Source organism: Lemur catta, chromosome 23 (assembly GCF_020740605.2).
Source record: "Lemur catta isolate mLemCat1 chromosome 23, mLemCat1.pri, whole genome shotgun sequence".
NCBI classification, from domain to species: domain Eukaryota; kingdom Metazoa; phylum Chordata; class Mammalia; order Primates; family Lemuridae; genus Lemur; species Lemur catta.
The window spans coordinates 22026168-22042032 of NC_059150.1; the positions used below are offsets into that span (position 1 = coordinate 22026168).

General features: G+C 36.8%; 1 protein-coding gene across 2 annotated transcripts in view; it reads left to right on the forward strand.

Annotated features, from left to right (window-relative positions):
* The window catches only part of PLA2G4A (phospholipase A2 group IVA), a 132215-nt gene that overhangs the window by 76752 nt on the left and 39598 nt on the right, over positions 1-15865 (forward strand). For both annotated transcript variants that reach the window (XM_045535966.1, XM_045535965.1), the window contains one exon: positions 9162-9298. In XM_045535966.1, coding sequence (XP_045391922.1) covers positions 9162-9298 — 137 coding nt within the window. The remainder of the gene's footprint in view (positions 1-9161; positions 9299-15865) is intronic.

A 15865-nucleotide genomic window follows, 5' to 3' on the forward strand; every position in this document is an offset into this window, starting at 1 on the left:
AATAATATTCCACTGTCTGTATGTGCCACAGTTTAGGTAATTGTTGATATAGTTTTTTAAATAGGTATACTTACGCGCAAATAAGATGTTTATTTTATTAATAGGAAAAATTTAGTCTCAGACATAAAAGGATGAATACTAATTAATTAATTTTAGTATAGACAAATATTAAACCATGAAAATCATTATGGAACAAGAAGAAATACTATAAATCTTATTAATGATAATGAAATTAACAAATATAGGTAAATATGATAGTGGAGATAAAAGGAAATGTGCCAAATTCTTCCTATTGCATAGCAGAGTTAAAAGATAGTATTCAAAATTGACCAAGTAGTTAAAAATAACATCTTCCACATTTTAAAGTTTTTCCTAATCCTAAGTATAAAGACATTAAAATAAAAATATATTGTAAACAAATATTGAAAATATAATCCTTCAGTTGTACTTTATCTTTTTTCTTCTTTTAAATTCCAGTAAAATATAGCATCATTTATCATTCAATAAAATATTTTGTAATCTACTTTTTGGCTGTCTATCCATCCTTTTTACCTTCATCCATCCATCTATCCATCCATTCATCATCTAATCTACCTATCTACTTCTATCTCTTTCTTTCTGAAATCTACAAAGATAAATTGCTACAGTGATGCTCATCAAATGATAAAATGGTGAAGTTTCTTGTTAGTGCCCTATTAGGTAAGTTTTTACTTATTTTCTTTGAGCTTTTCTGTCAATTGAATACTTTAAGTGAGCATAATTTATTTTCATCAAATAATATTTGCATTACCTGCATAAGGAAACACATATGTACACACTGTTATCTATGCACACACACATCAGGGATTCAAGATTGTCGCAAATTAAGGACAGAATGTAGTTGGAAATGAGACATAAATTCTGAGTGAGGGAGCCACATGAGCACTCCGGTCCCACATGTGACTGCAGATCGACAAATGTGTTTTTAGGTGGACGTAGGGGGGAAAAGCCAACCTGCTGATGCTAGAATGGCCTTTGTTGTTACAGGAACAGATACTGCTTCTGGGGAATTTTTGCTAAAAAGAAACTAAAGGGAGAAGTGAAACCTCCATTTAAGTTTCTATTTAAAAGAGAAAGAGACTTCTCTTCCATCCTGCATCTTGCTTGTCACCACAACAGATTCCTGGCAGAACTTGTGGTTGTTTATCATGTCAGATTAATTAGTCCTTGAAGAAACTTCCTTTTCTGCATATTACTCAGACATTTTCAGCTGTTCTGGCGTTTTTTCTTATTGTGTGTGTGTTTTTTCTTTTAATATAAATAGTAAACCTTTCAGCAGCAATTCTATAACTTTTTTCTTTTTGTCTCCATCCTTATTTGGTATTGTTATACCCTTGGAGCAGAGAAATGATATTTTGAGTTCTTTTCATTTCAATCATTTGTCGTTTATTGAGACAGGGTGCTAGCTACTGGAGAAGAATGAAGCTGAGATGGCTAGCACTGAACACTTTCTTTAGTGAGTTTAAAGCCTCGTTTGGGAGGAAGATGTTTAAAACCAATGACATGTTAAGTCTTTAACAGAGAGGTGTGAACGGAGGGATGGAAAGTGCTTGCAGCAGGGTGACTCACTCTCTTTCTCTGCAGCAGAGATTATGGAAAGTTCTCTTAGAGTGGACGACTCTTGGCCAAGCCTTGAAGCTTGAAGCTTGGCTAGAAGAAAAGGGAGGAAATTGATACCTCTGTTAATTCTTGGTCACCTAGCTCATTTGCGAGACTCTGCCTTTGCAACCTCAGAGATTCTCTGTCTAGTTTCTTTCCAGTTATTCTCAAACTCTTAACAGCTGATAGACTTGCCTCTGTCTCCGAAGTGAAAAGTTATGAGATAACAAATCCTTTATTTCTTGCCATAGGATTGACATACTGCATAACCAATGCTTCTCCTTCACAACTTCCCTCCTAGTTCAATGGAGAAAATATTCCCTTTTTTTTCGAATACAAATCCCCATCAGACATAGATCACAAGGTCTTCTTAGCAACCCCAGTGCATCTGTTGTCCAGTTCTTTCAAGGCCTCTCTCCACCTACGCCGTCAGCCTCTGCCTCCGTTTGGATATTTCCCATAAAAATATAAACATGCTCTAAACTCCATTATAAAAAGAAAGAAAAAGGAACAGAAAAAATCTCCCTAAATTCTACATTCCATTCTGCATTCTGCTCTGTATCTCTCCTTACCTTCACAAACTTCTCCAAAATTTTCTGTGCAAGCTCATTTTACGTCCTTACTTTCCTGAGGCTTCTGCCTTCATTATTCTATCGCAGCTGCTCCACTTGTCGCCGGTACTGACAAATGCAAAGGATCTTGTTCTTGCCCCATCTTGCCCAACCCTGCAACTGCAAATGGCAACGTCTCCTTACTTTGTGAAACATTGTCTACCCTTCACTTGCTGTCTTCTCCTGGTTTCCATCATGCTTCTTCGGTTTTCTTTACCAGATCTTCTTCTTCTGAAAATATAGTAGTTTCTCAAGACCCAGCCCTAGGGCCTCTTTCTCCTTATTCTATACTCTTAAGAAATTTCTCTCCCACTCATGATGTCACCCAACACCTGAGTGCTGAGGACTTTCACACGTACATCAACCACTTAGAATCTCCCCTTTGAGTTTCAGATCTGAATATCTACACCTGTTCTTGATTTCTTCCCTTTATTACATCCCAACATCTCAGACTCAGCGAGTCGAAATCTGAATGCACAATCTTTTCTTAATAGTTCTCTACTTGTGCCTGTCCTCCCTCTTCCCATTTTCTGTTCACAATGAATTCGGAGTGATCTTTTCAAAACACATATCTGATTATATCAATTCTAAGCTTAAAATCCTTCTGCTGCTCTTAGGATCTCAGGTCCACAGCCTCTCTCCAGCTTCATTTTTGCCAGTTGCTCCCAAATTCATACCCTCCCAGTGTGTGGCTCTTAGTTCCGTGTTTCTACAGAACTTTTCCCCAATTAGAGCTCTTCTGTGCATTGTTCATTCCTGCTGCAATATGCTTTCCCTGTACCATTCTTCCTTCCACCCCACCCCCTTCTCAGCTGACTAACTAACCTCCCATTCTTTTATCAGCACCTAGATCCTTTATTCTGAGACTCCCTCATCATCTTCCTCATCTTCTCCCTTCCTCCCACCAAGTCTATGTTGGGTCTCTCAGTCATATTCTCTTATAGAACATATATGTACAATATCTTATCAACATTTACCATGATTGTACTTTAAAAATCTTGTACAAATATTTGTTTAATGACTTCTTTTTTCCATTAGAATGTAAGTTTTATGAGGACTGGAACAATGTCTGTGTTATACATTTCTGTATTCCAAGCATCTAGCGTAGCTCTGGGGATGGTAGATCCTTGGTAACTATTTCATTGTGTAGGTCAGGACACAGATGTAGGCGGTGGTTTGGGATTGCATCCATGGGATGAATTAGCTAGAGAGAGAATCAGGGTCTCAACCCAGAGGAATATCAGTATTAGGTTGTTTGGGAGAAGACACAGGCTAAGGAAAGAGTGTGGATGAGATTGTGGCTTAGACTGTTTAATTAGAAATGTATGTGGGACATATTGGCACAGATGTCCAGTTGGCATTTGCTTTCAGGTTCTTCTTTTCAAAAAGCAAGTTGCCGCTGCCACCCCTAGTCACTCTCCTTTCATGGAAAGGAGTGGTGAGTCCTCCTGCGAAAATAAAACTTGGCTTAATATTTGTACCAATGACAGCATATTAACTTTTCTGCAACAGATGGGGAATGAGGTAATGATGCTTTTTCTCTGGAATATCCCTCAAAAATATTGAATTCATGTGTTTGGAACTCATTTGTAGAATTACAACTTTTGTTTTTGCTATTTTTGTCTAAAGTTTTTCTCTTGGCAGAAATAATTCATTTGGACATATCGATACCACCCATTCCCATAGCAAAAGTAATATTTTTCTATTTTTTTGTTAATCCTTGGGTTTCTTAAGCTCCCACTTCCCTTGTTCCCTGCCAACATCATGATTTTCTGCTCAATAGAGGCTAGTTGGCCTCCTTAAGGTATGGAAGAGTGGGCTCTTGTGGCAGTTTGTGCAAAGAAAGGGAAAAGTCCTACTCAAATCTCAGTGCACAGACTGTGACTTTCTTGTTCACAGTTTTTAATAAACAGGCAGCATCCAGTTTAGGACCTTAATGTTGACTTAAAATGTTGAATTAATTTGGGTACATTGTTCTACTTCTGTGCTTTACTTGTAAAATGGAGATAATGTCTCTTATTGGGGTAAGAGGATGGGTACTAATACTTGTAAAACATCCAGCAAAATATGTAGGGGGCGCATAGTAGTTTCTCAATAAAAATAGTTTGCATTATGCATATTATTGGGTGCTACTGTTCTGTAGCATAGCACCCTGGGGCAATAACTGTTGAATTTAATAAGGCCTTAGTTTTCCTGCCTGGATGATGAACTAGTCAAATAGTCAAGGTTTCTAACAGCCTAAGAGTTTATTTTCTTAAGTACTAAGATTTTTTAAAGAAGATCATTGGTTTTAATTATTTGGATGAAAGTCTTTCTGAAATGAATAATTCCTTGCTCAGATTGAACTGATTAGGGTATTTGCATGTCTGCTTCCTTGGCAATCAGTTACCATTTTCCCATGCTCTGTGTGTCCACTTGAAGTAATTTCTTCATCTTGCCTTTTTTCCCTTCAACTTTGTGGCTTAGATTTCAAATCTGATAAGCAAGCTTTTTGTTAGAAGTGTCTCTAATTAGGGTAATTTTCCTATGAGTAAAGCACTGAGATCTTTCCTGAACAAGATATACAAGACTTTGTGTATGGGGATTTTTGACATATTTTGGTTGTTCAGGGGCCACTGTTTTATATTTTCCTTTTCTGAAGTTCCTTTTGGTCAGATGAAGTTTCCAGATTACAGTCTCCTATGTGAAGTGAAATGTTACTATACAGTATCTGTGTCCCCTAAAAACTGACTATAGCAGAGCACAGTTGGTTGGGGGACTGGAGTTTGGAATTAGATTAGTGGGGAAATGAGAAAAGGAAAATGCCTTGACTTTTCATCAGACTATAAAAGAGAAAAATGCTTCTTCTTAAGAAAGAGTATAAGGACTATATTTCAGTTTAAACAAATAGATATCTTCGGATGAAAATAGAAGTACAGCATGGACTTTAAATAATTTATTCTCTGAGTGCTGCTTGTACTTTAGTTTGTCATATTGTCAAGACTAGAGAAAAGAGAGAGCATCTAGTCAGGGCAGGGAGGCTGAGCAAAACAGTTTCTGAAGGAGGTAATGGAAACCAACCTTGAGTTGTTAATGAGAATGATTATTCATTTGTTTATGCTGATTCCTTCATCTAGAAGATTTGTCCTCTTATTTCTGCCTTCATTCTGACAATGGCACTTTGTACTGTGAATTCTTAATCCCCTTTGAGTCTGTAAACACTGAAGGGCAGACAGAGGAGGACTCCCGTAGTGGAGTACAGGAAGATGAAGTAAGCAGGTGTGGACTCCAGGTAAACAGCCAAGAAATAAAACAGAGCTGGAAACTGGTCTGGAAAGCAGGTATCCAAGAGGCCCATACTGCACTCAGTGGGGTGGTGCATTATGAGGAGCCTGAAGGTGCTTGACTGCTGAGGAATATGGAGCTGTTAGGGAAACATTACTGGGGAGAGGCAGACAAAAACCCACATGCCAGGAGCAATGAAAGGGAGGGCATATGGGGACAGGTGCTAGATTTTCTGCAGGTGGTGTTGCTTACTTGAGTAAGCAGATTGCCCTCCATAATGTGAGTGGGCTTCATCCAGTCAGCTCAAGGATGGAAGAGAACAAAAGACTAACCTCCCTGAGCAGGTGGGAATTAATCTGCCAGCAGACTTCTTTAGATTTCATCCGCACCATTGGCTCGCCTGGGTCTGGAGCTTGCTGGTCCACACTGCATCTGGACTTGCCAGCCTCTATAATGGTGTGAACCAACTCATGGTGATAAATCTCTTTCTGTGCCTATATATACACACATACACATACATCCTATTGCTTCTGTTTCTTTGAAGAGCCCTGACTAATACAGGGGTCAGGAGGACAGGCAGACAAATGTCTTTAAGTAATTGTCAGATCTTAAGATCTATGGAAAAGTAAAAAATCCTTGAGCACTTCTGGATTTTCTTTTGTGAGGAGGAAATTAATATCTGTAAGCCTATGATAACTAAACCAAAACCACAGGGTTTTTGAAACATGAAAACTCATTTCCTGCAATCATATGAGAGAAGTATGAGAACTATTTGTTGGCATGATTTATACCCAAACACTAGTGATATTAAGTCTAAATATAACCTAAAACCTTCTCAACAACACTTGTTTGATTCTTTTATAATTAAAGCCAGGACTAACAGCTGCAGCTTATAACTCCCCAGCTATTTCGTAGAACGTTATTTCAGAATGACCAAAACTATTAAGACATCCAAACTAGTTTTCGTTTATTACATAAAATTGTGCTGATATTATTTGAAGTGATACATGAATCTGAAATATAGTTTGACTAAGCATCCAATGGATTCTGTTAATAAAGGTTACTGCTTTCTTTCTGAGCAATGACAAAGAGGAAAAAGCAACAAGTTTTGGTGCCAGTCATACCTCAGGTCAAATCCTGGTTGTCCTACTTATTAGCTCTCTGTCCATGGGCGAGGTATTATACATGCTTAACTTCCCATCTGAAAAATGGAAATAAAAATTACTTTCTCTCGAGAGCTGGCAAAAGTAAGTAAGATAAATTATGTGAAATGTCCCTGAGAGTGTGAAGCACTTAGTATGTTCTTGATAAGTCTAATTTCCCTTTCTTTTTTTAATAGTTCATAAGCAGTTATAATTTTGTAGTTTTATAATTTATATTTCTGTATGAGTTATAGAATCTAGAATGTTTCTTGTTGCAAAACGCTTCTAGATCAATAGTTCTATCTAATATTTTTATGTATAAGTAAATTGAGCCCACAGAGGATTTTCTTTGTCTCAGAGCACAGGGCACGGTTGCAGGAAGACAGGGGATATTTGTTTTCAGAGAAAGAGGGGAGCATCGTGAAATAAGAGCTTTGTTTATTTGACCAATCCAGTTTTGAATCCAAACACCACTTTCTAGCATTGTGACACTGGAAAAATCTTTGTTGTGTCTCAATTACTTTAAAAAGGGGGTAATAATATGTATTTGATAGAGGTGAGGAAATTAAATGATATGCATATGATGCATGAACACAGATTAATTCATACTTAATAAATGAAGGTAATTATAATTTGCACAATTATTTGATCAGTTTTTATGTACAGATACCTGGCATTTTCTTTTACCTGATAGCAACCCAAGTATCTGAATTAAAAGTCTTACCTGAAAACCTTTTCAAAGAATTACTTTAAAGCAATAATGGGAGCAATGGGTTACATAGCACATGAATTCCAGTTTAATTAGGAGGCTGTTTCCAGAAGATTCTGAGCAAGGTACACATGAAGAAGGGCATCTGGGGAGTTGTTTGCTCAGGATTAGTGAAGGTTTTATCTTCATTTTTTCCAACTTCTCTTATTAAATCTCCCTCTGAATAACTGCACAAGCTGTTTGCTGTATGTTGAAATGAACAGTGTAATCTGTTGCTAAAAACATTTTTACTCTATTCTAAACTACCTGATTTGTATTTTGTGATAAACCAAACCTACAGACTCATATGCCCCCAAATGAATTTTGAATATAAACAATCTACCTTCTCCTACAACATCAACCTTGAAAGTTTTTCCTTTAAAACCCTTCATAATGCTATTTTTCTGAACTCCCTAGTATACTCCTTCTGCAATAATAAGACTGGTTTCTTGGTCCCTGAATTGCATACTCTTTCCTGCTTATGCTTGGCTTGGCCTGAACCTTAGGCCCAGTGCTGAACACATAGCAATGATAAATGTTTGCTATTATTATTATTATATTGCCTATAAACTCTACCTTTTTTCAAGGCCTAATTCAAATCCCTCCTCTTTGTTCTAACTTCTTATCTGGCTTCTTTACAACTACTGTGACAACTAATACTATTTTGTGCTCCATTTACCCACTTTATATACCACTTTAGTTTCCTATCTTAGCTTTATTTCCTCCTCTAGACAAGCTTTTAAGAACTTACGTATTTTACTTGATTTGCAACTTTAAAATCTATGTTTGAGAGCATTATGTTTATACATACACAGATTCAAAGACATTTAAATTACTCGGAGGCACTGGTAGAGTGTGTTTTCATTGTGAGGTCGCCAGTTTGTGTCTACTTCGATGCCTCTAGTGTCTTTTGGTGTCTACTTCGATGCCTCTAGTGTCTTTTGATTTGAGCCCCCTTGGCAATAGAGAAGAGCTCTGGATTAGGAATTTAGACTTAGGTGTCCTACTCTTTGCTGCCCTAACTTTAATAAGACTTAACCTATACAGGCTTCTCTTTCCATATTTAAGAGTTAAATAATCTTTTTGGTCCTCCTGGTTGTAAAATAATCATTCATTAACATATGCATACATTATGTTGCTAAGTGGGCACTCAGTGATGTACACACATTCGTGCTGTGTATTCAGCATTTCTAGGATCCAGCGCCCTATTTCTTCCTTAGCCTGGCTTTGCCCTTTGGGATCCTTGTTCTTGGTAATGACAGCATCATCTGTTTATGAGCAAAGCTAGAAACCCTAACACTCCTTCTGTTTTACTCCTAGCATCAGATCAGTAACCAACTACAAATTACCAGTTAACAAATCTTATATAAGGAACATCATCATTTAGAACTTTCAGCAAATACTTCCCTTTGCTCTCCTTATAGGATATGTGAGAGAACCAAATAAAACAATGCCCCTGAAAACAATTCAAAAATTCCAAAAGGTTGAACAAAAATAGAACATTATTGTTATTATTATTATTAAATAGAGTAAGCTGGTCATTTTAATAATATCTGCTTTCCAATAGACATTGATTCTTGATTGTCTTATATGAAACATTATTTTCTTTGTTAAAAAAACTAGACATTACTAAAGTATGAGTGAACTTGCACTTCTTTATGACAAAATGTGGGGTATATAATATAAAAATTGAGATTAAAGGGCAATACATTTTACGATCTTCACTTTGCGGACAATCTCTGTGTTGCTTCGTTTCAGGTGCCGGTGGTCGCCATATTGGGTTCTGGCGGAGGTTTCCGAGCCATGGTGGGATTTTCTGGTGTGATGAAGGCACTGTATGAATCAGGAATCTTGGATTGTGCTACCTATGTTGCTGGTCTTTCTGGCTCCACATGGTCTGTATACATTTTTCATTTTAGTTTTATCATTCTAAAGGTGAAGAATTTATCTAACTCAAAAATTAGAAGTGAAAAGGGGTTTTAGAAAATTGAAAGTTAAGGTTCCAGCCTGATGCCTTAATCTGCTTAAAAATGTTTTTGAAGGCAAATCTATCTCTATTAATAACTTTCACCATAAATTTACCACTTTAAGCCACTTTGTGACTAAAAATGTAGCTGAAACGTAAAATAAAAAATAGACCAACTGAAAATTCTAGATAAATATAGCAGAAGAGAAATAACATACTCCACCCATAATTAATTTAATCTTCCTATAATTTGCTGATTTGTAGTCCTTCGGTGAACATGTCTAAGTCTACGTGATTCACTAGGTATTCATTTTCTTCTTTAGGGCAAATAGAATAAAATGCAATAAATATACTGTAGTATAGAGAAGAAGGAAAACAAATTTTAAATGCAGGAATGCAATAAATTTCACTGATATATATCTACCTAAGCCTGAAATTAGTCTTTTAGATGTATATAAGCTCAGCTAAATTTAGATGGAGAGTCAAAACATCCATATGTATAATACTTGGACCCTGTAGATTTGCGTCTTCACAAACACATTTATAAAACATTTTCCAAGATGATGCTATATATTAATACTTTTTGGTTTGCCTACCTCACATAGGCACATGGAAAATCAAATAAATTCCTTGCTCATATGTCTCAATTAATAAGGACCACTTTACTCTAAAAGATCTATCTTTGATTTTCAAGGCTTTCTTACTCATTCAGCTATGGCAAGCTCAATCTGTCATCCTATTGTATTCTATGTGTCTAGCATTTTCAAGTTGCTGTGTCATTTTACTTTGTGAGATGGATATAAGTTTCTTCATTTTTCAGTTAAAGAAAATTTGACTCAGAAGCCAAGTGACTTGTCCAGCATCGCTAGCGGACCATAGAAATTCCAGCTTTGGGTCCCCTGTTCTAAGATGCTTTCTACTAACCGACCATCTTTTCTTGGACATCTATATATTTTATATATAATTTTGCATTTAAATAACCTATAGTTTCTTAAATATTTTTTTTTTTATTGAGACAGAGTCTCGCTTTGTCACCCGGGCTAGAGTGAGTGCCGTGGCATCAGCCTAGCTCACAGCAACCTCAGACTCCTGGGCTTAAGCGATCCTACTGCCTCAGCCTCCCGAGTAGCTGGGACGACAGGCATGTGCCACCATGCCCGGCTAATTTTTTCTATATAGATTTTTAGGTGTCCAAATCATTTCTTTCTATTTTTGGTAGAGATGGGGGTCTCACTCTTGCTCAGGCTGGTCTCAAACTCCTGACCTTGAGCGATCCACCCGCCTCGGCCTCCCAGAGTGCTAGGATTGCAGGCGTGAGCCGCCTCGGCCTCCCAGAGTGCTAGGATTACAGGCGTGAGCCACCGCGCCCGGCAGTTTCTTAAATATTTTGAATCAGATTCTTTGGCTAAAGAACAAAAACGTAGAGCCATGGCTGCCACCTTCTTGGTATTACCCTCAAAATGATTTATCTTTTCTGAAAGAAGGGTGTAGCCCATCATTATTCTTTCCCTTGAAGGAAAGAGCAGGCACCTGCCTGTTTCATGAGTAATGTGATGGAAAAACTTGGACCCTTACATTAATTCGCCTACTCAACAATTTTGTTATTATTCTTCAGTTGGTTTTCGTTCTCTGTACTCACTATTTGGTATAGATCCCTATTGTCCAGTACTGACTAATACGCTGCAAGATATATACTTTCTTAAACTCATCTAATAAAGAAAGACTGGTCCTTGGAAACAGATTTAGGGATATAATTGTGTGTGTGTGAACTTGATTAGAGCTGCAGCCATTCCTTTGGTTATAGATTTGGAGCAATATAGTCTTACATTCTCCTGTCAGCGTTCTGAAAACAAGTCCTGTAAAATGTAATTAAAAGAATCTTAAATGTGCACACACATTTATGTATATATGAACTTTTACTCTGTCTTTCAAAGCCTTATTTCCTTGAAGATTAGCCACCTTTTTTTAAATTGCGTGTTCTTAAAAGCTACTCACTTTTTAAATCCTTGCAGTAGATTTTCACTCACAGACCACTTCATTTCCAAAGTTCTTATTTTACTTGACTTCTTTGGGGGTGGAGTGGGGGAGGGAGGAGTCGGAGGTTGAGACTTTTCACACATTGACTTGTCCTTATTTCAAATTGCTCCTATTGTGCCATTTTGGTTTGATTTCGTCCTTTGTGATTGCTCTCTCCTCCATACATGGTCTTTCCTACTTCCACTATTTTTCTCCTTAACGTGGGCTTTCCTCCAGGCCTTCCCTTTTGCTCTATTACACGTATTCATCCTTCCTTGGTAATTCCACCGACTTCTACCACTTCAGCTATTGCCACCAAGAATTTAGTTCATGGAACCCTAGAACATTTCCAAACTTAATAGACAAAGGAAAGAAAAACCTAATGGATACTGCAAAGAAGCTGCCAGAGAGGAGAACCAAGCAAAAATGAGTCCCAGAGGGCAGGGTGAATAGTGCTGTGAGAAGTGGGTGATTCAATCGTGTTGGAAATCGTGAAGAGCTTAGCATAGGACTGGGTTTGGCTAGTGGTTTTAATAAGAACCACTAGTTAAAGTCAATAAAGGATACTTTTGAACATGAAATTACAAAACGGAAAGAAGTGAACAGAAGGTAAAAGTTCAAAAGGTAAGAATGTGAACCTCCTTCGTAAGAGCTGTCTGTTATTTCAAGCAGTTGGAAAGCGAAGGAATGAGCAGAGTCATTGTCTGAAGGGAATATAATAATGTAATGCACAGGGAAGAAGGGTTTCTTTTTTAGAATTTATGAAATTCAAATATTATTTTTAGGAGTCTGGGGTGGAGGAAATAGTGTAGAGGGTTAGATGGGAGATAAAGAAATAAAAGGATCGTAGATAGGGAAAGACTCAGGCAGAGACAGGACGAGGGAGAGAGAGAGAGAGAAGGCACAGGTGAAGGTGTTAACCATGGAATGATGAGATGCTTCCCGAGACAGGAAAAAAGGTGGTCAGGATGATTCATGTTAATGCTTCTCTCTTAAAAAGTATAGGTGAGAAGGTAAAAAGTTCAAAGGAAGGAATTCAGAAAGGCTTGGGAAAACAAATTACACTTCTGTGTTATGTAACTTTTTATATTCTGCTGATATGTGGCCATTATTTGGCATAAATGAGGTAATACGGAAATATCTGGAGAAGCCCTAGACCTCCCAGACAGTTTTCTGTGATCACAAAAGAGAATTTTAGGTAGAACAAAGCTTCCTTTGTAACTCCTACTACCTTTATGGTAAGTATTTCTGAAATTATTTTTGGATGATACTTGTGATTCATTAAATATAAGCATGAGCCAACCTGGAGACATGAAATGTGTGAACGAGGGAATTATGACAGTCTCCTATGTTCTCTTACTGTTAGCTCTCTTCCTAGGTAAAGCTGCTCTCTTGTAACATCCTTAGGGGCTATTAGATACTGATGGCCATGTTTGCATGGCGTTACCATCTAAAGAGAAATGAGAACAGCTCTGCATCTCTAGACAATAGAACCTACTTCATTAACTGGCTGAAATAGAATTTGAGAATGAGAACTTTGAGTTAAATAGTATGAAGAATTTCTGGAACATTGAAAAAAATAAACCCTAATTTTAACAGAAATTGTCATATAAGGTGTGACAGTCTCAAAGATGAACCTATACATTAGAGAAAATTTGTAGTTTGAGGTGGGGGCTAAGTTTGTCTTGCTCCCTAATGAATTATCTCACCTTGCAATAGTGCTTGACTTGCCTTAAGTAATTAGTTGCTTAATGACTAAATAAGGAAATGCATAGTAACTGCATTTTATGGGAAAAAGTAATCTAGCTATTTTTTTAGTCTTTCAGGATATTTCCGTCATAAATGTTAAGAGTATTCTTAAGTCATTCCAAATTTTAGTTGCATGAGAAAATCACTTCACTTCTGCACTTTTTTAAGAACAAAAATTCTAAGTGTTTACCCTGGAAGATTCTAATTTAACAAGTCCTGGGTGGCTAGGCACTGATAATTTTGAAACATTGACCATATCATTTGGGGACAGGGATTGAAATAAAATCTCTTCTTCTCTGCAATGATTTAACTTTTAAGATTTTACAGTTAAACTGACATGTATTTAGATGGAAAGAATGAAGAGTTCTGTCATATAATTATGGTGAAAAATTAGAGGCAAATATTTCCAGATTTAAGTATAAATAAACATAAGACCACTTCATTCATTCATTATTTATAGAGGCCCTGGTACTTCTAAGGCACTCACTTTTTGAAACTTGGTTAGTGTGGTTGGAAAAAATTTGTTGATAAAGAGATGAAAGTCAAGGCTTAACTATAGAGTTGGAAGTTAATGTGATATTTGTGTGCTTTAGATAGTGTTATGTCCAAAGAAGCCAGTTATATCTAAATCCTACACTGGTACAACCAAGGAGGCAAAAAGCAAAGAAAGCAATTTAAGCTTAAATGGCTGAACAGAAAAACTAGTGATTGCCTAGTACTCCATCATTAGCAAAACCAAAGCCTAAGTCTTCAATGTAACTGAAATGACACCATGAAAAGGCTATCCAACTCATTTTGTGAATTCTAAGGAATATGTGTTCATAAATGCTGAACAAGCAGATAACATGAACTCAATGCCAATAGTGACGGTGTTCTAGATCTTTCTTTCTCTCACCAGGATTCATATTCCCAATCCAACTACTTCATGAGAAGGGAAGAAAGAGAGAGAGAAAGAAAGAGGGAGACACAGAATACAGGTGAATGAGTTTACTGTAACCTTCAGAGAGCAGAAATAGACTGCACCCGTTCTACATGGAACAGAAAGAAAGAACTGGCTGGCATCCATATACATTTTAGACCTTTAAAATTATCTATTTCTGAAATTGTGGAATGGATTCCTAGATTTTGAGCAACTCCCAACCCCAAAGGAAGGATTTTCCTAATTTACATTCAGTCAGTGGTTAACATTGGGAAGAACGGAAGAGAAGAGAAGAGAAAGGCCTTCAGGTCTTGCTAGAGATAATCCACTGTGCAGAGATACTTTTTAGAACCATAAGTTGATCCATTGAAGACCAGCTAAATATAGATGGAGAAGGAAAGTCTAAACATAATGTAAATAAGATTAAATAATTACATCATTCTATGAACAGTAGGAAATGACAATTTCCAACAGCAGAATGATCATTAATCACTAAATTAATTTCTACTGACATTAAATCTTTGTTTGGTTCTTTTGCTTGTATTTACCCTGCCTCATTGTGGAAAGGATTTAATGTATCTTATTATGAAATAAAACTGGATTGCATACATTAAAGTCAGAAATGGAAAAAAAGAAAAAAATATAGTTAGAAATTATATTAAAAATTCATGCTGTAATCTGTAGGTTTGAGAGGCATGTGACACAGTTTTGGATTTAAGCTTTCTAGAATTCAAGGCAAAAGGCAAATTATGTACAGTTATTTAATACACATTTTTATAAATTAATGGTGAGCCAATGGCCCATGGAGGAATTATTCTTGGTAATAAGACCAGTCAAGAATTTGTTTTCAGGCCAGGCGCGGTGGCTCACGCCTGTAATCCTAGCACTCTGGGAGGCCGAGGCGGGTGGATAGTTTCAGCTCAGGAGTTCAAGACCAGCCTGAGCAAGAGCGAGAGCCTGTCTCTACTAAAAATAGAAAGAAATTATATGGACATCTAAAAATATATATAGCAAAATTAGCCGAGCATGGTGGCGCATGCCTGTAGTCCCAGCTACTTGGGAGGCTGAGGCAGGAGGATTGCTTGAGCCCAGGAGTTTGAGGTTGCTGTGAGCTAGGTGATGCCATGGCACTCTAGTCCAGGCAACAGAGTGAGACTCTGTCTCAAAAAAAAAAAAAAAAAAAAAAGAATTTCTTTTCAGTGTTCTCATAAAAAGTGAACCATATCCTGAATATTTCCAGAATTGACAACCTTAAAGACTCAAAAGGATGTTTTATTTCCTTATTTTGTGATGTTCTTAAGTATAAACTAATGTTATTACAACAATGTATGCATTTATGCAAAGTGTGACAGGGTCCAGAAAATCAGATCTTGGTTGATCTGAATGAATCATGTTGTAGACTTTGGAATAGGTATGAAAATGAATGGATGGACTACCCATCTCTCAAGCATTCTAAGCTTTATTTTTATAGATTTTTGGTGATTATACTAGGCTTGAGTTCAGAGCAAGTCTATTTGATTTATCTTTACCACATGTTGTGGGAACTATTACGAATTCAATTTGTAATCTCTTAAGGTGTTTTTGTTTTTGTTTTTGTTTTGCTTAGCATGTGTTGCATTGTAGGTGTATCACTCTCCATTTATTAACATGTTGTTATTCTCAATTTGTCTCCAAGGAACTCTGAATCCAACAAGAAATTCTAATTTATTGTGAAGTGAGAATAGTTTGGTCTCTATGAACTGAAATCTTCTATAATAGTTTTAAAAAATAAACCCTAACAGAGGAGAGGATAAATTTTAACTTACAGTTCTG